The following is a 27,964-nucleotide window of genomic DNA, read 5'->3' as shown; positions in this document are numbered from 1 at the left end:
TCTGTTTCATGTCTGTCCGAGATTTATAGAAACCAGCTGTTAAGTTTTAGTTCCGCCCAGTACAGTTTCATTATCATTTGATTGGCTAACAAGCTCAAGTTAGATTTCCTGGTCGGCCCCTCTGATGATATATATCTCTAAATACAAACTGCTCTCTGATTGGTTCCTTTCCTCTATATTGGATAATAGTGACCGATTTCTCGCATGATTGGCAGTTAGCCGTGTAATTTGAACAGTACACAACTTAGTTTAGCAACACTCTGAGGCCCAACTCTGCTTGTTGTAATTGAAGAGGGAAGGTGGTGGCCGATATCGGTTCGGCAGCGTCGAAGTCCGTCGAAGATGTCTCTGTCAACGATCGATGCGAGTACATCGCTGTGCAAACCAGCACAGTTATTAAACTGGATGTACCTCACTTTACAAGAAACCTCGCAGAAACAACAACAGCAACAACAACAACAACAACAACAGCAGCAACAGCAACAGCATCAACAACAGCATCAACAACAACAACAACACCACCATCACCACCACCATCACCAACAAATTAACAATCACCACCACCGTCCACCACAGGGACAATACGAATACAATCTAGCTGAGAAGTACTCATCTCAACAGAACAACTTGACGGTAGGAAATGGTCCCAACATCGCCAATACAAACTACTCCAACAACTACAACTACAGCGAGGTAGGCACTTATTTATGTTTTCTTTCCCGCAACGTTGCGCGACATAACATAGGAACAGAGGGCACTTGTTCCTGCTTCTTTTAAGCAGAAACAATGCAATCGGAAAGACCATTGTTTTAAATCTCGTAGACTATTACATATAATACATTTTACTGCAAATCAAACATACCAACGTACTCGACCAGCAATTCTAACTTCAAATGTAAACGAAGGTGTCACAAAGTTTTGTAACCGTTCTTGCAAACAGTCACTAATTGCCACAGATCTTGACTACCGAAACATGGACTTATATTTCTTGTAAGGTTTGTCTTAGAGTTCATCGCTTTGATATTCACTGATTACACTGTAGTAACACACAGCTAACAACGATAAGCGTTTCTGTATTTGCTTTTGACGTGTATCGAGTATTCACCAGTGTTTGATCTTCTCTCTCTAGTTTACATAGATATTACGTATGATAAGTATTGCGTCCATTCGGCATTGGCGTGTGATTATGTCCAAACTTGAACTTGGAAACTATCCTCCGGTATGTTAAGGAATTTATTGTAGATTCGCTTCTTGAAATTTTACCCGGTATTTCCGAAATTCGTTTAATGCGATATATGATCAGCTCTCAAAGCGTCTAGGGCAACGGTTTTCGCATTAAAATGGCGGACATCGTATATGTTGGCAGAACTTCCGTTCTTTCTTTCTTACGCAAGTAACATTATCAACAATGTAAACATTTTAAACGTTGAACATGGTGTACACGTTAATTCAGCTTAATTTGGCATGTAGACATGTAAGACCGTAGTCCGTATATAAGCTGGGTCTTAGGAACTTCTTTTCAAATGTTTAAGTAGCACAGGACAGCGCATCGGCAAACTTCATAACTAGTTCCCTAAGTCGACATTTCAAAATGGCGTGTGGAGAAATATAAGATGACAGGCCGGTTTTAAATCACATACATATTGACGTAGATGGCATCCCGCAGCCGATCTCGTTGTCTTGGAATGCGGTTCTGGCCAATCGCCGACGTACAAACCTCCTAAAGTAGATCGACTCTTGCAGCTCTATCTCTATCACACACGGCCTCGCTGATTGACAACGCACACTACTTTACAGGGATAAAATTTCCCCACTATAGCCTCTTCGTTTATTTCGCAAGATAATTTTGACCGTCCGTGTCAGCTGTGGTGGTCCGAGGTCCAAAACAGACATCAGACATGAACCCAGCATTGGGTGTCAATCCGTTTTACGAACATTCACCACTAACGTTATTCGATGTATGCTTTCCACGGAACCATCCTGGTGAACGGATTGATGCTGTTAACGTAAGCCGACATGTTCTCACTTTCAAATATAAAATCTGTGCTCTCCTCGCTTTATTGCAACGAATTTTACACGTCCCTGTCTTTCTATTTATACTGTATGAACCCAAAGGTTAGATAAAGATATTCATATTTCTTTTCGTTCTTGCACACAGCCTTCAAAGTTGATGCCATCACCGTATGGTAGTATTGGAGATATTGCGGACCAATTTAACGATTTGTCCCTCGGCACGCCACTCGTAGATAGAAAAACAGGGAAGCGACCACCACCAACCTATTTATGTCATTTATGTTTCCAGAAGGGTCACTACATCAAAGATTGTCCGCAGGTAAGTTCAAACGTAATCCCAAAACAAACTTTGATATATGTTTACAGGGTAATATTTAAATTGCAACTATGTCGGAAGTCATAATTTATGATGAAAGTCGCACGTACCCGATGTTTCTTTTTTGTTCAGAAATTGCTCCTTGGTGATCTGCCCCTCTATTTGTTTACCTTCCGATCTTGATATGGGGTCTTCCTGGCTGGATAGGAGGTAATATATTTCAGAGAGATAATCTCTTTTAATGTTTTTCAGTCATATTTGTTCAGAAAATATGTATGGTGTAATTGATCTTGTAATCTATATATAACATGTAGAGTGTTCTATGTTTCAAAGACAAGATATACAGTTAGTTAAAAAAATACAGGTAAATTCAACTTATCACTTCATTTGTTCAGAGAACCCTGTTTTTGGCCTTTATTTTGTTTGACAAGAGTTTTGATAAGTGATAAAAGTTTCAAAAACAACACAATATATGTGGTCCTGATATTGAGATTGTAGCTGTCTATAAACTATTTTACATAGTTTTAGACTTAGAAATTGTGTATGCTAGTATTTAGAACATTTTTCATTCGCATGGTCTCATAAGTGAGTTTGTCTGAATGTCAGAAAAGATGATATTTCTTGTGTGGCCTTGTACATGTTATAACAAATGTGTAGCTATGGATATTACATGTAGTCAACATCCTCAATGTGTGTACGATGCATATGGATCTTCAACAAGATGAAATTAAAATATGTTAAGATGCCCACACATTGTTGAAATGAAATAACAAGGACAGAATAATATGAAAAAGAGAAATATTTGAAGACTGAGAAGTGTCTTTGTGTAAATGCTGACACTGATTTCAGATAGGGTCTGTGAAATGTTTGCTCAGTAAAAACCTTGTTCCTGTGAATGTTTTGGTAAATCTCATCATAAAATACAGACAAGATACAGATATTGTAGATGTCAATGACAGTAAAAATGTTTGTATGCCAGACTGTTTTGTGTATCTGCTATTGTCATTAGCTACGTCTTAATCCAACATAGTTGACTAGACATTCCTGAGCCGCCATATTGGAATGTTGGCCTAGTCCACACATCTGCAGTTCACTATGGTATCTCTTTCACATTTTGAAATTAGAGCTGCAGAGATGAAGGCATAGAGTACCTCTCAGTAAATAATGACTAACATGGAACTGCCTGTTTAGACCCCCATGCTACAAAACAATACATCACTGTCTTGTATGAAAGTACACAAATACTGCAAACATAAACACAGTGGTGAATCGGACCCATTTTGGTTTAGCTGGACTATTTTAGGGGACAGTTCAAATATTGAAACCATCAACATTACTATATACATGGCATCTGACATTGGTGAAACTAAATGATAACATATGAAATCACAAGACATTGACTGACAATTTTCTTTAGTTTTCAATGATTCTTTGTAAGAATGATGCCCAGAGCTCAAAAAGATGTTTATAAGAAGTCCTTTATTCCATCTGCTGTAAAACTTTTAAACTTGGTCTTGGCAAAGTGTAAATGCAATATTTAATGCTCTTGTTCTTTCATTTTTCTGTAACACAAGGAAGCACTTTTATATATTTTTATTTTTTTAAATGGATGTATATATACCCTCAGTTTTACATTGGTGTTTTTGTCTGTGTGCGCTTGTCTTGTCTTGTCTTTTATTACATTTCATGTTTGTCTGGTGTCAAGAAGAATTTCCATGTTTTTATGGACAATAAAGTATATCTAATCTAAGGAGAAATAATTAATTGTCACTAAAAGTTTCTGTATGCATATGTAATAAGAACATTTGCATATTACTTGTCTTTTTAGAAGAAAGTTATGTTTGTGAAGTTCATTTTGTGAGCTCAGAATTCCTCAACATAGGAATGTGTATTTGAACTGTATTAAAAACTAACAAGGCATGATGGATCAGATAACACTTGTAAATAGAACTATGTAATATGTACAATACCATGAACAAGTAGCCAGTGGAGAGTTTTAATAGTTTTTGTAGATATAAATGTCAACCAGAATCCATTCTGGTAGATTCCAATTTGTCTCCTAGTCTGACCAAAATGAAGGTACTGTGACCTCACAGTTGGGAGACAAGTTAAATGACCTTTTCAAATACAATCACCATGATTCCCATTGCCATGGTGTCAATCTGTCAATAAAGATGAAAATGACCTTACTCTTCATCTTATGTCCTATTAGATGTCAGTTTTGGTTACTTTGTACCAACTATAATGTCCTATTAGATGTCAGTTTTGGTTACTTTGTACCAACTATAATGTCCTATTAGATGTCAGTTTTGGTTACTTTGTACCAACTATAATGTCCTATTAGATGTCAGTTTTGGTTACTTTGTACCAACTATAATGTCCTATTAGATGTCAGTTTTGGTTACTTTGTACCAACTATAATGTCCTTTTAGATGTCAGTTTTGGTTACTTTGTACCAACTATAATGTCCTTTTAGATGTCAGTTTTGGTTACTTTGTACCAACTATAATGTCCTATTAGATGTCAGTTTTGGTTACTTTGTACCAACTATAATGTCCTATTAGATGTCAGTTTTGGTTACTTTGTACCAACTATAATGTCCTTTTAGATGTCAGTTTTGGTTACTTTGTACCAACTATAATGTCCTATTAGATGTCAGTTTTGGTTACTTTGTACCAACTATAATGTCCTATTAGATGTCAGTTTTGGTTACTTTGTACCAACTATAATGTCCTATTAGATGTCAGTTTTGGTTACTTTGTACCAACTATAATGTCCTTTTAGATGTCAGTTTTGGTTACTTTGTACCAACTATAATGTCCTATTAGATGTCAGTTTTGGTTACTTTGTACCAACTATAATGTCCTATTAGATGCCAGTTTTGGTTACTTTGTACCAACTATAATGTCCTATTAGATGTCAGTTTTGGTTACTTTGTACCAACTATAATGTCCTTTTAGATGTCAGTTTTGGTTACTTTGTACCAACTATAATGTCCTTTTAGATGTCAGTTTTGGTTACTTTGTACCAACTATAATGTCCTATTAGATGTCAGTTTTGGTTACTTTGTACCAACTATAATGTCCTTTTAGATGTCAGTTTTGGTTACTTTGTACCAACTATAATGTCCTTTTAGATGTCAGTTTTGGTTACTTTGTACCAACTATAATGTCCTTTTAGATGTCAGTTTTGGTTACTTTGTACCAACTATAATGTCCTATTAGATGTCAGTTTTGGTTACTTTGTACCAACTATAATGTCCTATTAGATGTCAGTTTTGGTTACTTTGTACCAACTATAATGTCCTATTAGATGTCAGTTTTGGTTACTTTGTACCAACTATAATGTCCTATTAGATGTCAGTTTTGGTTACTTTGTACCAACTATAATGTCCTATTAGATGTCAGTTTTGGTTACTTTGTACCAACTATAATGTCCTATTAGATGTCAGTTTTGGTTACTTTGTACCAACTATAATGTCCTTTTAGATGTCAGTTTTGGTTACTTTGTACCAACTATAATGTCCTATTAGATGTCAGTTTTGGTTACTTTGTACCAACTATAATGTCCTATTAGATGTCAGTTTTGGTTACTTTGTACCAACTATAATGTCCTATTAGATGTCAGTTTTGGTTACTTTGTACCAACTATAATGTCCTATTAGATGTCAGTTTTGGTTACTTTGTACCAACTATAATGTCCTATTAGATGTCAGTTTTGGTTACTTTGTACCAACTATAATGTCCTATTAGATGTCAGTTTTGGTTACTTTGTACCAACTATAATGTCCTATTAGATGTCAGTTTTGGTTACTTTGTACCAACTATAATGTCCTATTAGATGTCAGTTTTGGTTACTTTGTACCAACTATAATGTCCTATTAGATGTCAGTTTTGGTTACTTTGTACCAACTATAATGTCCTATTAGATGTCAGTTTTGGTTACTTTGTACCAACTATAATGTCCTATTAGATGTCAGTTTTGGTTACTTTGTACCAACTATAATGTCCTATTAGATGTCAGTTTTGGTTACTTTGTACCAACTATAATGTCCTATTAGATGTCAGTTTTGGTTACTTTGTACCAACTATAATGTCCTATTAGATGTCAGTTTTGGTTACTTTGAACCAACTATAATGTCCTATTAGATGTCAGTTTTGGTTACATAATATTGTCTTCTCAGATCACCACTTTTTTGTCACTCTAAGTACTCAATGCAATGTTGTCTCATAATGCCACTATATATCACTCTACATATTTGATGTAATTCTCTCTCAAATTTCAGATGTGTTTTTTTTTGTACTGGATGTAACTTGATGTAATAGTAATTAAATTAACCAAGGCTGACTATGATGTCACAAATAATAAATAACTGTTTGTCTTGATTGATTTGACAGCTATATTTATTGCTGTATAATAATACAACTCTATTGCCATCACTGACCAGGGGAGAATTTACTGGAAAATATGGGACTAAAGAGAAAAAAACAGAAAGTTTAATTACAGGCTAGGGTCATTTTAGATTTATAATATAATATATGATAAAAATGTGGAGGAGAAAAACTGTTGTCAAGAAATCAAATAGTTAGCCCATGAAAAAAATATGGAAACCCAGGGACACGAAAACATATCAATAAATAGTGACCAAGATGCCTTCTTGTACATGAACACAATGTACCAGTCAGTAATTAGTAAAAATAAGTCTTTGAGAACATTGAACTAGCAGAAGGCATTGGAAAATTTTCTCGTGGTGAAAATATCTAGTATGGTCTTTAATCCTGTGTACCTAAGATTTTCGGATTTTTACATCTTAAATAATTATGCTAATGACATGCAAATTAAAATATGAATCGGACCACTGTCTAATCTCCAATTCTTTGAGAATCCTGCTTAAATAGTTGAGGTGAATCAAACTGTTGTGAATGTTGTGTTCTTCCAGAAAATAAAGTCTGCTGTGAGAAATGTGTATACAACATACCAATTACCATATTGTTTAATGTCATTGAAGTTTTACTCCCTACAAATTGTAGGATGGAACTCACTATTCTTAGTTTCAGTTTTTACTTTGGCAGTACCAGTTACATGCATGGATATGAATTTTATAGTGATATCTTCAATAACAGTGCATCATACTTTATATTCTCTGATAACCTGTGTCCAATTGTATGTAACCTAGCCAAATTTGTAGAGCCATATGGCATGCTGTCCAGCTCTGTACAAAGGCAATGCAATGTCCTGTAGTACTGGTAACCCTGTGTTTGACTGGTAGATGCATGGGTCATAGTACATTTGTCTCTTGTGTCCCTGACAAGTAATATTGGCAAGTCACCATGCTATCTAACTCTACATAAAGGCTATGATACATATAATGACCCTGAGTTTCAGTACACATCTCGCCATAGGACTCCACATTTCATTTACCATCACATTTGACACCCAATATCCCTGACAAGTAACACTAAGGCATAAAGCCAGGCTATCCAGTTCTATACTAAGCAATGATACAGTGTTACATGTAAGTAACGCTATGTTTCAGACACTGCTACATATTATCGCTAGAGATTGTACATATCTCAAGGAAGACCTCCACATTTTCATTTGTGTTAACATTTGGTGTATATTTATCTTGTCCCTAAGTCCCACCAGACACTGTTCCAGCCCATTAGCTGTAAGACAAATATGCTTTGGACATATGAGATAGCCATGATAGCAAAACCACAACCAAGAAAATCATACTGTTTATTTAAAGTTCCTTTTGAACTTTTCAGTAAGTGCTATGTACATTTTACCTTTGGGAATAAGGAATTGATATACATGCAATAGTGTTGTCTTTTAGAGATAATGTTAGAGGCAAATGAAGTGTTCCTAACAAAGATATTGTCATGTTAAAATTGATGTCTGTATGTATGTCTTCTAGAAATCACAGAACAGAGACAAATCTATTAGAAACAATTACACGATAATGACTGAGTCTTGCAAACAACAAATGACGATGTAACCCCAGGTGTGTCATCAACCGTGCAACCAACAAATGAGAATGTCAGTGGTAAGATGATTTGTCATAGCACTGAAGAGTTGCAGTGGACTAAAATAGAATAATCAAACATTCTATCATAAAGCATTTTCAGCTGAGTAAAAAGCTTATCAACTCGGCTTGTGCCACTTTTAACTAAGAGCAACAACAGTGACACCACAAAAGTTTTTGGTACCCAGGTCTAATTCATTGCATCGGGGTTATATCAAGTTGACACATACATGTATGAGGGGGGGGGGGCATTTGATATGACACAGCATTACCAATACATAGCCAGCTGGACTATTGTAGAAGACAGCTATGAATACATGGATTGAATGATGGCAGGAATTTATATGCACTAAATAGGTAAACAATTGGGGGGGGGGGTATTAATGTAGTGGGTATGAAGTCACAAACAACAGTCTTATTTTTTACCAACCAATATATTCTGGTGATTATTAAGGAGCCTTGTCCAATAAGACATAATTATTTTATATAGAGATGACATTTGAATCAGAGTTGAGAATTAACAAACATGCTATCTATCTGATTAAAACATCAACTCAGAAAAGAAAGACAAAGAATCATGATTATATTAGAATGTTTGTTTCATACCATAAATGTTTTACACTAGAAGGTAAAATAAAATAAACAAATACAATGCTATTTATAAATCTCCAGTAAATTGTTGTCAAGTCTTATACAAAACTGTTCTATTCTATTCTACAAGTATAGTACAAGTAATATGTATAGTGATATCTTAGCAATGTACTGTTCTATTCTACAAGTATAGTACAAGTAATATGTATAGTGATATCTTAGCAATGTACTGCTAATTTTACATTGCAAACTTTGTTCCATTATATGGATGAAATAAGGAATAACACTGAGCTACATATATGTGTAAAAATGCAGGTATGTAGCTTAGCCACTTTTATAAACAAAAACTTTCTTGGACCAAACTTTAACAGTGCTAGTAGTACAGAGTGAGGATACATGTAGCAATTGCGTGAAGTACTGCCTACCAAAAACATGAACTACTGCCTATCAAAAGTGGACAGTGCTAGTAGCCCAGAGTGAAGATAGCAATTGTGTGAACCACTGCCTACCAAAAGTGGACATTGGTATCAACATCTGTATTCATAAAACTTGAACCTGAACTGACCCTGAAAATTACGATTTAGTAGACAACCAACCGTTGTAAGTTGAGAATCGAGTTGATAAAATTGGTAGCAAGCCACACAGTCTGTGTTTCACCATCTCGTCTTGATGAACTGAGTATGTTTAAGTTTAAACAAGGATAAATATTGCAAAGATCAGTGGGGTCAACCCATATCAATTATCCAGCCGCGAAAGCTATAGGCACAGGGGTGACTTAGTTACAGAAATAACCATCACATGAAATATTACTCTACATAGACATAAAGACATTCGTTGACGTCAGATTTCTACTTATATACAGTTACCATGGTGATGTTAAGATGGTGGCATCATAGTTGGGCAACAGCACAAGACAAACTTTTAGGTGGTTTTACTGTTCAAGTGTCCTTTAGTTACTATCAAAAGTTGTCTTTGAATTCATCTGAAGTTTTAAGGCTTACAAGTAACCATATTTAGTTCATTTAGTTTCAACATATTTGTATTCCAAGAGCAGAGAAAAATGTGTCAAATTGTTGAAAAAATGAAGAGTTTTATTCACATACATTAAAGGCTTATATTGGGTTAAGATTTAGATTTAGTTATGAAAAACAGTTGTCTGGTAGAAAGAGTTATGAAAATGGTGGCCTCAAACAAAGGTTGGTCAAATCTAATCTTATACCACTAATGAGAAAATACTTATTTGAGATCTTGGGATTTGGTCGTGGGCTTGTAATCATAATATATGAACGAAACTCTGATACCAGGGAGCTTGAAGAACTGAGTTCTACATAATCAATTTAGTAAATTTCCCCCAAGTCAGTTTACAATCTGAACAGGATGTCTTTGTTTAACAGTGATGACAAACCATACGTATTGCCTACTTGCTGTCCAGTGGGCCACATCATGATGTATTCCATGTGTTGTGAGTAATGTCACAAATTACACTTAAACTGAGCAGCAGACAAGTACAACCAATAACAAGATTAATCTATGGTGGTTTTACCACAACTAATGTACAGCTTCACCATCTGAGCCACTAAAGTTTTACCTTGGTATTAAAGTCAGAGGTACGTGCAATTTGGGGTGCATGACTATATCATACTCTCAGAGATGACTTTTGTCATCTTGAACTTTGTCACAAATTTAGTTCATTTCCTTTACCAGTGCATATAAAGTGCATCTTCTACTTTTCCTGTTTGTCTTTAGAGATCTGAGATTCAATACTGGATTCTTTGCATGAATGCAAATCGTTATTGGTAGAGTCATAACAATTTAAAGACCCAGCTCTACCAGGTGTGAGAATTAGTTGTCTGGAAGAGCTGTAAAATAGTTGATTTAGAATAAAATATAGTGTGTGTAACTTGTAAGCCTTTAATGCCCTGCAAGTACCTAGGATTGAATCCTTGGCCTTTAAATAGTATTGTTGTGATCAGGACCAACTCTTTCCTATAACTGTACCAGTCAATTGATTTTTTGCAGCCAACCATTGAATTGTAATATAACAGTTTGTTTATAAAGTAGGTTTAAACATATCTCTACAGGTGATAAAGTTTGTTGGCAGGACACACAGTGTCACTACAGATCCTGCTGTAAACTTAATGTATGAATACCAATTATCGGTATATCTGTTATCATTATGATATAGCAATGCTTTCTTGGTTGTTAACTTCAGTAAGTTGTGGTTTTAACTCAAAACCCCAAAACACATACTTGCCTGGAGGATCAGACTTTGAAAGTAATTACTATCATAAAGGGGCATAATTTATAACTTTATTGTTATTTGTTGGTAACATTTGTAAATTGGAAGGTATTGCAATTGCTAAAATATGTTGAATGATTGGTATATAGTATGTAAAGCTACATGTATACAAGTTTTACCAGATTTTGATCCTTTCTCTCTCTGTTACCCACACTGGTCTCGTATAGACAACTAATCATTTTAAACAACCTTTAACATAAACACTGTTATTCTAAATTTCTTAGAATTGTTGAAAAAAAAACTTCAAATCAACACCAGAACTTGGGAAAGTGAATTGTGAATTATTAGCCTCCCATTGACTAGCAGTTATTTGATATCAGAAATAAGGTTAATCCAACTCCACTAATGATGTAAACTTGCTGTAGATGTTAGCATTCAGTTTGAGATGGAAGTTGTTGACATCAATCGCCTACAGCTGACAATATCTGTTAACTCCAATATTTGGTGATTAATTGGTGTTGCTGATATCAGTGACACTGTTACCATGACAGCAATGTCAAAATAGGACAGTATCATCTTTTCATCTATAGTTGTACTTGAAATCATAGCTCATATTTCATTTTAATGACATTACACAGACTAGTGTCCCGGGATGAAGAGGTCCTGTAATAGGGACGTATAATATTATACATGTATGTCCTCCAAAAGTTCAGGATAAAAATCCACACTGAGTGTTATACCATATCTATTACATCTCTTAATTTGACTAGTGTCACTGGTACCGGGTAGTTATTATCTTCTGTGTATTCTGAATCTTATTGTTCAGCAAATGGCATCATAGGAATAAATTCCATGTATGGTTGATGAATAGTGAAAAAGTCTAGTTTTAAGTAATTTCCAGCTGAATGGAGAGAAATATGGGTAGAATAATAATATAATACCTGCTAACACTTAAAGGGGTACAAACTATGGGTGAATAATAATATACTAGTAATACCTGCTAACAATATTTTAACTTATTTTGAAAGTTACATTTTTGTTGAAAAAAACTGTAATATTTTGGTTACAAGGTATTTTGATAGAAAATGGAAGGTAAAAATCTGTAATAATTAGTTGATGTCTGTTTTGTGAAATGTTAGTTGGATTGAATGAATGATTGTGTAATTATCGTCTAAACATAAACTTTCCTAAATAAATAAAACCTACCAGTGATGCACATTTCATGTTAAAATTCAAAGAACCGTAGACTAATATACTTTAATCTACTTTTATCTAAAGTTTTACGTAGTCTTGCACAAGTTGATCTTTGAACTTCAACTTCAAAGCTAAATTATAATTAATTACACATGGAGCTTTTGCTTATAAAACTTAAAATCTAGTTTTAGAGATTGTCATTGATTGAGAACATCTACCAGCTGTGCACCATTTGGAGACAAGGTCCTAGTGTCAGTTCTGAAGGTTCAGATGTCAGAAGGTCATCCCCTTAACACGCGTGGTTTCTACTAGTGATAACTTTCGTTGGTAAATTAACAAAAAACTAGTTTCACCAAACTTAGGTTCTCTGTGTTCTAATTTTTGTCGCCTGTCTTAGTACATACATGATAAACAGTAAATGACTGCATGATTTTTCAACCTTTACGATAAATGGTGTAGTGATGGTTAGGTCCTGCATTACAGATGAGTCATATTACACCAAAGACTTGTTATACTAATTCCCATCCCAACTCACTTCATCTTGTTGTGATGAAGATTCTGCGATATAGTAGTATTGGCAGTCTTAGGTCAATTATTTATTTCATTTGTCAAACTTTTCAAAACATCACCCTGTATTTTGGCAGTGATGTGTAATGATTAATAGTTCACTACAACTTCCAAAAATGCAATAAATAAGAAACTTGATGATGCCGATATCCTGTACAGTCAGGCACTGTTTGCGATATATTATATGTTACTCACAGCTATACTCTCAGGATAAGCCAATTCTGGGTCACAAAGCTTGAGGGTCTGACAACTGTACAGTGTCTGGTGAATGGGTTTCTGGGCAGGATGAATCTATAGTTATATACATGATGTGTTTGAGATGTAGACAAGACTTATTATTAGCAAAAAGATTTCCAATCCATGTATTCCATGTGTTCGCATACTTTTGTTAGAATCTATTTTCAGAGCCTCCTGTAATATGCTACCTGTCTCTGAACTTCCATAATAACAGTTTGTATAGGGCAATTTTATTTACAATTGCCAACTAACAATTATGGCAATACCCCTAGCTAATGGGAATTAAAGATATATGCTAATTAGATGTTGTACTGTAAACTAGTGCTTTGTAAATTGATTGATTGATTCATTAAATTATACTGTAAATGATACACATGTCTACAACTAATTGCCAATTGGCACAAGACTTGAAGGGTAGTAATTCAACTTTGTTTGCTTAGTATTGTTTATACTTTTGTTTCAAACTTCCTTCATACAAGATGATTAACTAGTAAACTGGGTTAGGTTCTGAAGACATGCCTTTTCCGCCGTAGGGTCATTGACATATTTATAGTAAATATAAAAGTTCAAATGACTTGAGAATGAGAAGTCTGATATGATACTTGTATCTTTGGGTATGATGAATAGATAACATATGGTACCACAACTCTTTCATTACTGAAATTAAAGTGTGTGTATTAAGGGCAATCACATAGCCAAGTGTGTTTTCTATGAAATTGAAGTACATGTATTGTATAAATCGACCAATATGAAGGTGGTATGATCATGCAACTAACCATGTCTCTCGACAACGAAGTAAACAGACCTGTGCAGTTAACAATGTATCTCGATCAAGAACACTTTAAACATGTCAGGCTAAAAACATGCCAGGCTAAATTTATGTATAAACTGTTATGAACATGGAATGATGTTCAAGACCAAAGTTGATGTCCACTGGCACTCTAGAGTTAATTATCTAACAAGAACTATTGTATATTAGTAAAGTATGTATATGACAAAGGCAATGCTTAAAGGTTGATAATTCTTTGACCAATGAGATGTTGTTAGTGATTGATTCTAGCCTACCAGCTAATTGGAAGATGATGTATAAACTTTTATTTGGCTTAAGTTGATGTTTTATCATATTAATAGTGACAAACTTGAGGTTGTTCATGCATGATCAAAATCATGACATTTTAGGTCCATAATTAATTTTTTGTACGACCATCAACTCATTCATTCTCTTGTCAGTTTATGTATTTCTCAATGTTTCTATGCACATTATTTCATGTTACTTACACATTATTTCATGTTAATTGCACATTATTTCATTTACTTTCATGCATGTATAAAAGATTAAACATAAAGATATGAAAAACATAACTTTTTGTAGCAAGAGTTAATAATAGCAGATATGGACTCCATAATGACTAGGTACATGTAGATTAGATTCATTGCTATCAACTGAGTTCTGACCTCTCCCATATGTCTCAAGTGTATATAGCATCTGGCCTTGAAGTCTGACATGACATGCAGCTTATTAACTTCATCAGCTGGGCCACAGTAGTCTCACACTATCAGTTTGCAAACTGTCATTCACTCTATCTACTATCTACTTGCTAATTAGCAAAGGTCAACCAAATATCTATTTGTTTGTGTAATTTAGGTTTATGCATAGAAGCATAAAAAGTAGAGCTTAATGATTTCCAGGGGTTAGTTTATACATCACAGTAGGTGTAACTACATTTGGGCATGACCTAAATCTTAACATCCCCAGGGTAGAGGTACTAAGTAACAACCCAGCTGTTGTTCACATCTGGTCAATCATGTATGGGGGTACACATAATAGCATCATTATGGGATATATTTTTAATTATTCAGAAAGTAAACTTTGAAAGGTTGTTAACTTTGGATGATACTTAAAGACATATTTCATGTAGTTCAGGTCATGTCAAGAAGGAAACAACATATTCAAAATGTCACCAGCAAACTTAATTGACTGTGTAAAACTGTCAGCTTTATACTGCCACAAACAGTAAAGTTGTCAAATTTGTTTGTTTTGTTTTGTTGTTCATGGTCTTCTGTATAGAATTGCAAAGTGACAGACTTAATGAACCATAACAAAGTGTATATTTTCACACCTTGCTGTAACATTATCAGTTATACTCTTTCAACTCAATGGATTTATCATGCATTTAAAAATTCAGACTGACACACACACATACACACACACTCACACCAGACATAAATACACATTTATGATTATATACCCCTAATGCCAGCAATAACTGGTTTCTGTAATATCCAGTGAACAAAGTTACATTTGCACGTCACAATTCAGAATTATAGAGAGAGAAAACAAAACCAGCACCCACTGAGTCTGATGCTGTCATATAATAATGACATACTACAAAACTTGATAGTGGTCTCAAATAACTCAACTCGTTAGGTAATAAACACTCACTGACACAAACTATAATAGTATAGCTTTAGTCCTGTCACGAAACTCAATAATAAATCTCAGTGTCCATGACAACTGTTACTTGTACAAAGATTTATTAATAAGGGTACAAATATGATATGCAATAATTTTCAAACTTTTCAAAATGAAAAATGTGACAACATTGTCCTGGAATGTTTACGAGTGAAAGGGTGAAATTCTTGGATGAAATTCTCATATCTAGAATTCCAATCCAGTGTCATTTAATGGAAGGCTGTAGATTGATATGCTAAACACCTGTTTGTGTTGTTTTTCAGAACATATTTATTGAATTTGAAAGATCAAAAAACAAAAACAAAAACAAAGGGTCAGTGTTCAGGAAGAAGGGCAGCTGTTAAAACTTTTCTCTTTCAATCGTTATTACTTCCTGAGTTGTTCAGCAAATGGAATCTTGTGTGCAAAGATCACTGATAAAGTTGACTTATTGTCCAACTGTTAATTCATCAAACATTAAAGATAAACTCATAAATCTCAGATAAACTGTTACATTTTGCTACACAAGTATTCTATAACTGTGACCATTGACTTACTAATACAATCATTAAATTTCTCCAACAAGAAACATTTCTCAGATATTAAAGTGTACAATGTACTGTTCCTGAACAAAATATTCTTAGATCAGTGTGAATGTTGAATTAGCATACGATTAATTCTAAATACTAAACACATTTCAGATAAATAGATATAGTTAATCCATAATATATAAATTTTGCAGCAATAATGTTGTCTACAAAAGACGTGAAGTTCATCACATTAAGGAAATAAACATTGTTGCACCTTTGTCAATACTTTTATCTTGTCAATGTACAAAACAGAATATCATATTTTGTACAAGCACATTTCTTAAATTAACACAATATTTTTTAGTGTAAAATAATATCCTGTTTACATCGTAATCTGTGATTTTGGTGACTATCTCACTAGCTGCTTGTAATGCGATTTAGGCTGACATGCGTTATCACTCCACATTTTGACCAATCAGTTTGAGTTCATCTTGTAAACCACATTGTTAGTGAGACAGCACATCAAAAATCACAGATAGTGATGTAAAGAGGTTACTGGTTAGTCAAATCACTGCAAACAATGCATTAAAAACCTATCATCATTGTATGTATGATTAAAGAAAGCATAGTAACAATTATTAAACTGAAAGAGATTGTTTTCTTATGAAGCAGGGCCGGTTCAAGCCAACTACAAAATCATGACGTTAGTACAAGTGGGTCTTGAGGAATGAAAATGGGTTTGTTTGTAAGTTAAACAAGACTCAACTTCTACTGTCAAGATCGTTATTTCAACTTCACACAGGAGCTTTGATGAGGACGTTAAAAAGAAAGAAATGTGTAAATGATTTGATCTGTTTGTCTGTTCTATAGGCAAGACCGAAGGGGGAAGGATTGACACCGTACCAAGGAAAGAAACGATGTTTTGGGGAGTACAAGTGTCCAAAATGTAAACGTAAATGGATGAGTGGTAACAGTTGGGCCAACATGGGACAAGAGTGTATTAAATGTCATATTAATGTCTACCCACACAAACAGGTATGTATGATGTCTGCCTCTTCCTCCCCTCATAAACATACTGCTCTCTACCCCAGCTTTTTTAGCACAACTGAACACTAAAATAGTTCTTGGGGCCATAACCATCACATAATGTCTGTGTGGTTGTGTGTGTGTGTAAACAAGTTAAAGTCAAAAAACACCAATTGCCTTGAGATTTGGTGTAGACAAATAAAACACTACTGTGTCAAACTTCTATTTTTGTGGGCAAAATCGTTTTTCCAAGAGTGTGGGAATTGTACTGGGAATGTGTCACCTCTTAACACTCTTATGTAATTGAAAAGAAACATCCCAGTACCTTGTAATCTGTGCCAGACACAACTACGTGTGTGCCTTTAGGGAATAGTTTCAACATCTCATCTAATCAGTTTATGTATTTTATACTAAATGGAGTCCATCCCCTAATCTAGCCAGATGATATCTAGTCAACATGTGGAACATATCCACTTTGATAATACCAACTATATGTAGAAGCATCACATTTTGTGACAAGTATCCTGAAGAAAAGGAAGTCCACAGACGTTTCTGAGTCTGGCAAACATCGCTTTGTTGTCATTTAAAGAGGCAAAAACTGAGTTTATAAGATTGATGTTGATACATGTACTGTCATTTTCTACTTGCTAGTGTATCCTTAACATTAATTTGTCATTGGTAGAACACAAAGCTGGTAATTAGACATATATCAACAATTTGATGACATACTATATATTCACTAAGAAGTCAAGGAAACCTGTCTTAATATGCCACTTCAAACTTTGAAAATTTGCTCCCTGCAATGTTTCATGGTTACAGAATGTAATAAAGACCTCTTCTCAAGTGTGTAATATGATATATAAAGTTATGTTCACTGTGATTCCACCGTCCAAACATTATCTGGCATGATATCAGTCAATGAGATATATATAGTCATGACATGAAAATCAGCTAGGTTGTAAAAGTCAATCTTATTTGTGACTACATGTAATGTAAAACTGAGATGTGTAAAATTTATCCTTTTACGAGGAAAAGGATTTCATATTTTTTCAACTAACTATGTTGAATCGACATTTTTGAAAACATCTCATTGAAGCATTTCCCCTAAATTATGCATACACACCTATAGATGATACTTTACTTTTAAACAGAGTAAATTATAACATCATCAATTCTAAGCAGAACCTGATACACAATAAACTGAATGTGCATAGTTTCTTTGTCACCAGGAGAACAACTGTTTTCATATTCCACCTAAAATTCAAATTGGGTTGTTTTTATTGTTACAGCGCCCTCTAGAGAAGCCTGATGGATTGGATGTCTCTGACCAAAGTAAGGAACACCCTCAGCACCTGTGTGAGAAGTGTAAAGCTTTGGGATATTACTGTCGTCGTGTGCAGTAAAAAACCAACTAAACACCAGAATCAACTGTTTTCACTAGTGTTCCAGGTCATAGTGATAGCCAAGTTTTATTGCAATCAAACCAAGGAAATACCAAGACAATTAACGGGCAGCTTGTGGGTTCATCGTGACCCTTGAGATATTGGTCCACAATATCTTGTGACTTTGTGATATTTCAATCCAATGTTGACTTTCATAAAAAGAAAATAAACCTGATGTACTATTTGGGGAAAAGATAGGCAACTAGAATTTTATCAGTGGCAGCTTGAAATCCATTTTACTCCCAAAATGTTTGGCCACTGTTTCTCAGAATTTGAGGTACACTGAAACAGTCACCATGGCAACCATGAACACTACTGATGACAGTTAGTTTGGGTAATTTCCAGTGAAAAAAGACAGGAAAGTTTAACAGTTGTCTCATTTGACCAATATTTGCACTCCAGTATGATATTATATATGTGACAAGAAGAAATTTAATTATATCCAATGAATAATCAATATTTTGTCAGACAAAACTATGCAAACAAGGGTAGTTGCTCTAACAAGATGTAAATTTATATATTTTATATAAACCAATGTGCTAAAATAAGGTATTATGTATTACACTTCTAATAATAATGTCATGTACCAACTTCTTGACAGCCAATCACCAACTTCTTGGCTCACGGCCAATATTTTTTGGCCAGCTTCTTGGCACAGTGCCAATTTTTGGCTTGTTTCTCGGCTCATTGCCAATTTTTGCACTTGGTGACTTGTTTTACATTCCTTCTAGGGGACTACATGCACAATTCTGTGTTTTGGTGTTAATTCTGAGAAACTACGACCAAATCTATCTGTTGATGGAATCCAAGCAGACAGTATGGTATCTATATGCAGAGAGGGGTACGTTGATAGCCAAGTGTCGCAGTTACTCCTTCATAGCAACCTGGAAAGTGATTATCATAACAGATCTTCTGATGACAATCATGTTGTTACAAAAAATTGTGGGTTAATTTTCCAGACGGACTAGAGGCTATATGTATGGATATAGAACAGATTTATTGTGGTGTTTTAAATGATGACCAATCATGTATGTTTACTCTAAAAGGAGATACATTTTGAGAAATACTAAACTTATAAATATGAGTCACGTATGAATGTTTTGAAAGGTTGGCATCTTGGAATGTTGACCTGGAGAACTGCTATGCTGGGCTGTCAATGTCAACAGCTGTTAGATTCACTTATATTTATCAGTATTGCTTTCCATACAGTATCACCGAAAGCTTCGTTATTGATGTTATGTAGTGTTTACGATTTTTTGATTGAATATATTCTTGCTTTTAAACTTAGAAATGATATTTGGGATTTCTGTGTGTATCTAGCTATATATATCTTGTTTCAATATAACAGATTTTTGAAATGTAGAGATTATGGAAACTTTTCCAAATAGGGTAAATTTTTGTGTATTATGATGGTTTCTTTGCTGGAAATGGTTTGCCTTGTATCTATCTATCTATCTAATCTAAGATTCAAACAAAGATTAAGAAGGGTCGAAGAAGTATTTAACTCTCATATGTATATCTTTCTGAAAATTTTCAGTTTTTGTACACCTCACTAGGTTTATGTGTTCTCATTGGTTCATTATCTATTCCTTCCTGGTCCCATATTTGCATATTATTGCATAATATTATCCAAGATTTATGAGGTGTGAGTTTGCAATTCTAGAATTCCTCAGAATTCCTGAATTGGTGTTTCTATATAATTCTTGAAATCTGAACTGGTGTTTCTATATATTTCTGGAATCTGATTTCTGGAATCTGACCATTTCTGGTACAGTGGACAAAAATTGCAATGTGTAACGAATGGATTGTCTTTATTGAAGTACAAATATTGGACGAAATGAGACCTGTTTAAAAAGTTTGGATTTCATGTATTGTTTTATTTAGTGAATGTTTTAGACTTTCCTGTTTAAAAATGAAGATTTTCAAGAAATGTGTGTGTATTTTGTGAAAATAAGTGCAAAGCAGCTTAAAGAGCCATCAAATGTGATTTCCTTAACTTCACAAAGTAGGTATACATCTACTCTTTCCAGAATAAGCTCAGAGTCAATTTTGTTAACATGAAAATTAAGTTTCTCAGTTCTGTGGAAGAAATGACACAAAATGTAATATAGTTATCTAGAAATGTAACTATATGGAATTATTTTGGGTGAATTTTCATACATTGCTTCTCACTTCATGTATTTCATAACAGTAATGGCTGAAGTCTTCCCATAAGATACACAGAGATACGTGGGAAGAACCTCAGTCCACAAATACTACTTAAGAGGGTTTCCTTTAAAGGATGTTCATAGTATTTTCTGTTTCCCATGTTTTAGTTTGGGACCACCATATTCAAGATAATTGACATATTTTGTCCACTAAGCTGTATTTATTCAGTAGGCAAAATCAACCACCACAATCAAATTGCTGTAAAAATATTCCAAGACTTTTTCCACTTATTTCCCTGGAAAACAAAAACTTAGTCACTAAAATGTCAACTTGTGTTGTACATAAACACACCAGGCACAGTCAATAATTTGTGAGAAAATTAGTCTTTTGGGAATTTGTTGAAGACTGTAAAATGCCAACATTCTAGTCATGAAAATATCTATGTGTACTGCAATTTTCTTCACAAGGTCAAAGGTCACCACAGGAAACAAAAAATTGATACATGTATGATGTCTCTAATTACCACTATTGTGTAGAGTTCTTTGTGAAGTGTGGGAAAAATAATATTTGATGAAAACTTGGACTGCTGTTTGTATTTTAAGGCAATTATAGTCTGTGTGGGTTGAGTTGAGTTATCTGAAGTATATCATAATTTTGATTCTGATGTGAATTTAAGATTTGTAGTTAATATTATAAATTGTGAAATCTTACTAATACTTGGTTGTAGACCATCGTCTTGAGAGTCTAATCTATAATCTATAATAGAAATCAGTTTACCTGAAACAGACTGTTGTCTGCAATCATTAAAATTGTACCACCTTTGCCACATTTTCTACATCGGCTATGTGTGTGTGATTCACACCTGACAAGGATTAAAATGTAACAATTTTACTTCAAGCATGATGCAATAAAATGTAGCAATGTGAACAAGATTCAAGACATCAACCTAAATGATACAAAATGTAGCAATGTTTAAAACATTTTTGTCATAGTCAGAAGATGTTCTGTTTCAAGGTAACTGACTTTTATATTATTATGGTCACCCTCACTCAACACATAGGCAGGAATATATTGTTTGCCTTTTTGAATTTCTTGTGAATTTACCACTGAATGGTTCAGTTCTAGACTTGTATTTTTTTCTGGGATGTGTATTTTCTCATATTTCTTTGTTTTATTTTGATTGCTTGATCCAGTCAACTGGTAATATTTTGGCATACTATGATATTTTAGAGTCAGTGCAAAAGCCAATATGGAGGTTTTGTTTGCTGTGTTTCTTATCTATGTATATTTTTGTTTTGTAGACGAATTTCTTGCACATAAAAATATATGGGCTGTTACACAGAGTATTGCAAGTGCTTGTATGTATAGTGTATGTGTGTGTGTCTACATTATGTACAGTAATGATACATACAAAATGTTCATAGATCCATTACAACACATGTTACATCCCATATCCAACGTCCATAACACATGCATGCACATACACACACATAAATAACGTACATACAGTTGGTGTGGGTACTTGCTGTCCCAGGCTCCATTATGTTGATCATAATGTGGAATTTACTTGTAATAAGATTGTATGGTTTACAGGAAAATACTGTTAGTCATCCAGTCACTGAACTAAAATGTTGCCTTTGCCAATCTGAAATCGTTGGATGAGTTTTGAATGGTACCCTGGCTATTATTAACATAAGTGTGCAGAGTGATTAGTGTGCTTACTAGACCGTAAGATACGTTTGACGTTTCGCCTTCACCGGCCTCCTCTAGGGGTTGGCCGATGTTTGAGGGCGCCCCGTCATGGCGTACCTTACAGACTATGTAGTTACTAACCAGTTTCCTCACTATCACATGAAATACGAAAAAATGATATGATGAAATAGTGAAGAGATTGTATGAATTTATCTTGACGAATTCTCCAGCAAGATTGCCTGCAGATGTTGTCTATTTCTCATGGTACTGAATAGCTAGTGTGCAATGTTCAAAGTTTATAGATCATTGGATCAGTACTCAAATTAGCATAGGTCATACTGTATGAAGATTTTTCCAAGTTGGCAATGCAGTGATTTGTAATTACTGAAAACATAAATATGCAAATAACTAATTAAAACTACAAGCTACATCAACAATATTTTGAGGACAGATGCTTTGTTATCAGAAATATATGTACCAGATTATGTAGAATTTCAAGCTTGCATTCTGTAGATATACGGGTAGCACTAACTACTGAAAATAGTTAATTATGCAAATGTTTCATTATTATTCATAGGATGTTACTAAAATCTAATCAGTTCTTGGTGTTACCATAAGGAAGATGTGTAGCAAGCTTCATTAGAATTGATGCAGTGGTTTTTAGCACAACTGAACTGATAAGGTTCAGTAGTACTAGGCATGGCCAAGTATCTGTCTGTGTGTGTGTGTGTGTGTGTGTGTAAACAACTTAAACTCAAAAACAGCTGGACCGATTGACGTGATATTTGGTGGGTGTATTTATAACCTTTGGTGTCTAGTTGGGAGATTGTTCAAATCAAAATGATCTTACCACTAGTGTGTGATTTGGGTTAAAACATGATTTTTGGTCAAAAAACAAACTACTGGGCAGATCGGTCTGAAATTTGGTGGGAACATTTTTAGGGGTGTTTAGATTAAGAAGTGTTCATGAAATGATGATCCCATCAGTGATATGCAAATTAGGTCTAAAATGTGTCTTTTTGGTAAAAAAATTCTATAATTATAAAAACTTAGCAGATTGGGCCGGAATTTGATTGGGATGCATCTGAGGATGATGAAGCTGTATTCACAACATGATCCCATCAGAGATATGCAAATTAGGTCTAAACATCTCAAAAACTTATATCTTGAAACTGCATGGTGAATGGGGTTGAAATTTGGTGGGAACGTTTCTGGAGGTGTTATTCTGCAGTTATTGTTGAAATTCTTTTGACACTTGGTCCTAGCAACCATGACCACACCCAGCAACAGTGAATTGATGATGTATATCACAAAGATAACAACTGAGATGGGTAGGTAAGTGTATACGCATTTTAAAAATGTATGCAAATATGCCTAGCAACAGGAGCACACCCATAGCAATGGCTGAATGATGGTTTATATTGCAAAGATGAAAACTGGAAAGTGTGGTCAAATTAATAAAGATTCCAGAAATGTATGCAAATATGCCTAGCAACAAGACCACGCCCATACCAACAGCCAACTACAGTTGTGCTACAGCACTGTTGGTTGTATTTTTTTTTAGATATCTTGTCCACAGACAGGTACACACACACACAGACAGAAGCATACACTTAATAATCTTACTCCAACCTCAGGTATGCATCAAGACAGTTTCATGCCACAGTATAAATAAACTCACACATCCTGACATGCAGAGGAGGTCTCCTGAACTGTCCATGGCTTATTATGCTGGTGATGGTGATGGTGGTGTGTATATGTGTGCATGTCAAGCATCCATTTCTATCAATATTTATTGCCTATGTGTTGAAATATACTGTGTTACCAGAGATGCAAGTCTGAGGAGCACGTGAGGTTGTATCTGGCCTAGAAGTATGTGGTCAAGGTTAATGGAGTGATATGATGACTGATGCCTATAACTAACTGTGATTTATTTATCAAAAACAACCCCACAGCCACATATATGGTTCATAGAGTAATTGTACAGACTTCCTAGTGAGTGTATTTATGCTCCTTGTCACTAGTTTGCAGCTTTATAGCAAATTCTTAAAACTGCTCAAACTGATGAAAACTGGATGTAGGAATTAGCTTGATTTCTTTAACCATTTCTTTCATTTATGTTTGATTTTTATTTTGTTTTCTGATGTGTTGGCACTGCTGCAATTGAAATTTATAGACATGTTTGTCATCTAAGGATATTCTATATTTCCATATAGGGTACAAGATTCATTCCTTGAACAAAAAAATTGAAAACAAACAGCAATATATGATGGAAATGGTCTGATAAATAAAGCAATTGAACTGTATTCACACATCAGATTTTAATCAGATTGTAAAGCACTAGACACGGCAACGGAATCTTAATCTCATTTAGCCATTACATGATTTAACAATAAGTCACTTTTCAATTGACTATAATAAACTGATAGTATTTGCTATGAATTGGTCAAATCAAACACTGTTACTAAGACACAGAAAGAAAGTAACAATCAAACTAACTCGATATAATAGATCAAAGGATATACTTTATGCTGACTGCAGCAATTAAAATTAATAGACATGTTTGTCACCTAAGGACATTCCATATGTCCATATTGGGAAACAAATACACTTCCAGATGGAAAAACAAAGTATAATCTAAAAATGTGCTCTGAGAAAATTTAGTGTCCAGTCGACACTTTGCTGTAGTCTGTTGTTATGGTTTGTCTTTGAGGATGATATGCAAATTAGTGAGTAAAAACAAACAATCTACCCAAGGGTGGACAAATGAATGAATGAATGAATGAATGAATGAATGAATGAAATTTATTTCACCAGATAACAAAAATAAGATTGGAATCTGGTTTGGGTAAAATTGAAAACCAAGAACAAATTTTAATGGAGAATCACTCGATTTCAGGCTTGTGGGTTATCATTTATAATCAAACAAGAAACAATTTAAAAATCTAGAAAAGATTTTAAAAATTTACAATATAACAGTGAGGTCAAAGTTGATTGACGAATGACAGTGTGGAGTCACTTTCTATTTATACGTTGAAATGAATCTAGTCATGATGGTATAGTATGAGTATGACTTTCACTTGTAATGGGCTGGCAGGGGTTGCCAACGCTTGTTCTAATCAACGTTGTACTAGATAACAGCTTGCCTGGACTGTAAACAGAATTCTTCACATTCTTAGCTGTTCATGGGGACGTTTAAATTGGCGTGCAGAATATATGCCAGCTTTGTACAGATATTGGGTTACTGTCATTACGATCAGCTGTATCATTAAATAACATGGCTGATATTTACATGAGGCCACATCAATAAATTTTTTTGTTACATGCATATTTTTACACCATAACTACTTTTGTCCTGTTTTCGGTAACTCTGTTAAACAGTCTAAAAACTATTCATATGGCCCGTTTTCTAGGATCTCACACTCAAATGGACAAATTCTACTGAAATCTAGCTAAATCTCCTGTTGGGGAAAGGGTAGCAAACAGCCCACTAAACTACAGGTGGTTGGGGTTACTTTGTTCAGTTTACTACAAACTCAATTCAAGCCACATCAGAATGCAATAATGTCATCATGTTTATATCAACGTTCCAATACAGGTGTCAGTGGTGAGAACAGAATGTCTGTGCTAGAGAAAGCCATTTCACTATACAGTGGAGAGAGAGATCGTAGAAAACAACCTCGTGTATAGTTTATAGACTAGTAAACAGAATGATCGACTCAGTTTAGGTGAAAATTTTAACTCACAATTGAGGAGAGTTTTGGATGTAAAGCACAAGTGGGACTTATAACAAATAACTTAATTAATTCCACTTGCCAATCTCACAAATTGCTGTATTTTATGTGCATTTAAGTTCTCCATGTTTGCCAAAAGTTTTTGAAACAATTTTATTTCCCATTGGGAAAATGAAAAGTGTTGTTTGTTTCTCAAAAATTTAAACTACTCTTTCAGTGCTCTCCCCGTCCATATAGTATAGATCGATGTATGTATTTTTGTTTTGAGTTTTTAGCACAACTGAACACTGAGCTAGTTGTGTATGTGTGCATGTAAACAACTTGAAGTCAAAAACCAGACCGATTGCATTGGTGAACATTACTTGGGCTGTGTAGATGAAAAAATGTTCAAATGAAAATGATTGCATGAGAGATAATGTGTTTTGGGTCAAAAGATGTGATTTTGGTCAAAACCTTAAACTCCTGAAGTATAAAAATATAGCGACAAATTTCTTGCCAGAATATCCATAATACCGTAGTCCAACATTTAGGAGATACACTCTCTAAAACGACAGTTTCGTGTATGCTCTATGAGCTTGGTACCGTCGGCTTGGTACATGGTCAAAGCATAGACCCTACACGTACACGTATCTCGCTTCACGATCGTACGAGCGCCATCTACATTCTTAGTCCATAGTAGTGATAGTACTTCAGTAGACCTAGGGGATGCATCTAGGAATACATAGTTTCAAAACACGTTCCAGTTGCAGCTATTGACAGTAACTAGTTAAGAATAATATTGTAGATGAATGATGTATATGTACAGTCGAGCTAGAGGATCATCAAACATGTTTTGTCCTTGTCGTGCGCGGGCACTGATTTACCGTTGCATTATTCGTGTGATGGCAAAGAAATAAATACATAATTCCAAATGACTATGGTATTCTCAGAAAAGTGGTGGTTAAATAGAGACGAAACATACGAGATCACCGTACCCATGCATCTAAACGTACACAATACATACAGCTGTACAATTATTATTCAATAGCGCCCTCAAAGACTTCGTATTATGCATCCTCCACCACGGTCCCATATGGTCTAGTGGTTAGGATTTGGCGCTCTCACCGCCAAGGCCCGGGTTCAATTCCCGGTGTGGGAAGTAATTTTTTTTCCGCCCGCAATAAGGATAAATTCACAAATTCCGGTTGTTTTTAATCGTACATCTACGTATTTTCTTATATTTACCCACATTTATGCAGAAGCCACTGTAAATTCATGTATGCAATTTTAATTACACTTGGCTGAATATAGGATGGCACTGAGATGATTAGGAACTATTTCTAGTTTGTGTAGGGTCTTCATTCCAGAGAATGGCTGTGTGAGGGCGTTTGGCATCATCGGAAGCCTACTCCTGCATTTCACTGATATTTTTTTATATTACTTTACAATGGTGGCAGTGATGGCACATGTTATCTGTAGGATTTGAAACTGGTGGCAGCAGTGTGATGGATTATGCTCAAATCACAAAAGAATGCAAAGTTAGATAAAAAAAATGAGTCAAAGTAAAATGTGGCACTCTCCTAATTGCCATTTTTCTAAAATATGGCCCTCATTAACTTCCAATTCTTTCAATTTCAATGACACACTGTTATCATAATGTATAATTTACTGCTGTCTTCTCTTGGTGAAATGTAACTAACACACTGCTGGGGGAGGGATGATATTAGTGTTGGTAAAGTGAGAGAACTCACAAATCAAAGACTTCCTAGCAAAGATTCA

General features: G+C 34.6%; 1 protein-coding gene and 1 non-coding gene across 2 annotated transcripts; both read left to right on the top strand.

Annotated features, from left to right (window-relative positions):
- Positions 1 to 258: 258 nt before the first annotated feature.
- On the top strand, positions 259 to 22,118 carry LOC144452185 (zinc finger CCHC domain-containing protein 24-like). Its single transcript, XM_078143227.1, has 4 exons — positions 259 to 693; positions 2,159 to 2,332; positions 17,035 to 17,199; positions 18,480 to 22,118. Exons 1-4 carry the CDS (start codon positions 343 to 345, stop codon positions 18,591 to 18,593), a joined length of 804 nt encoding a protein of 267 aa, XP_077999353.1. The 5' UTR covers positions 259 to 342; the 3' UTR covers positions 18,594 to 22,118.
- A 5,154-nt stretch (positions 22,119 to 27,272) lies between these two features.
- Trnae-cuc (transfer RNA glutamic acid (anticodon CUC)) lies at positions 27,273 to 27,344 on the top strand. Its single transcript has one exon. It is a non-coding gene; the product is annotated as a tRNA-Glu (tRNA).
- Positions 27,345 to 27,964: the final 620 nt, after the last annotated feature.

Source organism: Glandiceps talaboti, chromosome 22, assembly GCF_964340395.1.
Source record: "Glandiceps talaboti chromosome 22, keGlaTala1.1, whole genome shotgun sequence".
In the NCBI taxonomy this organism is placed as follows: Eukaryota; Metazoa; Hemichordata; class Enteropneusta; family Spengelidae; genus Glandiceps; species Glandiceps talaboti.
Note: the sequence above shows the minus strand (reverse complement) of the source record. Positions and strands in the feature narration are given on the sequence as shown.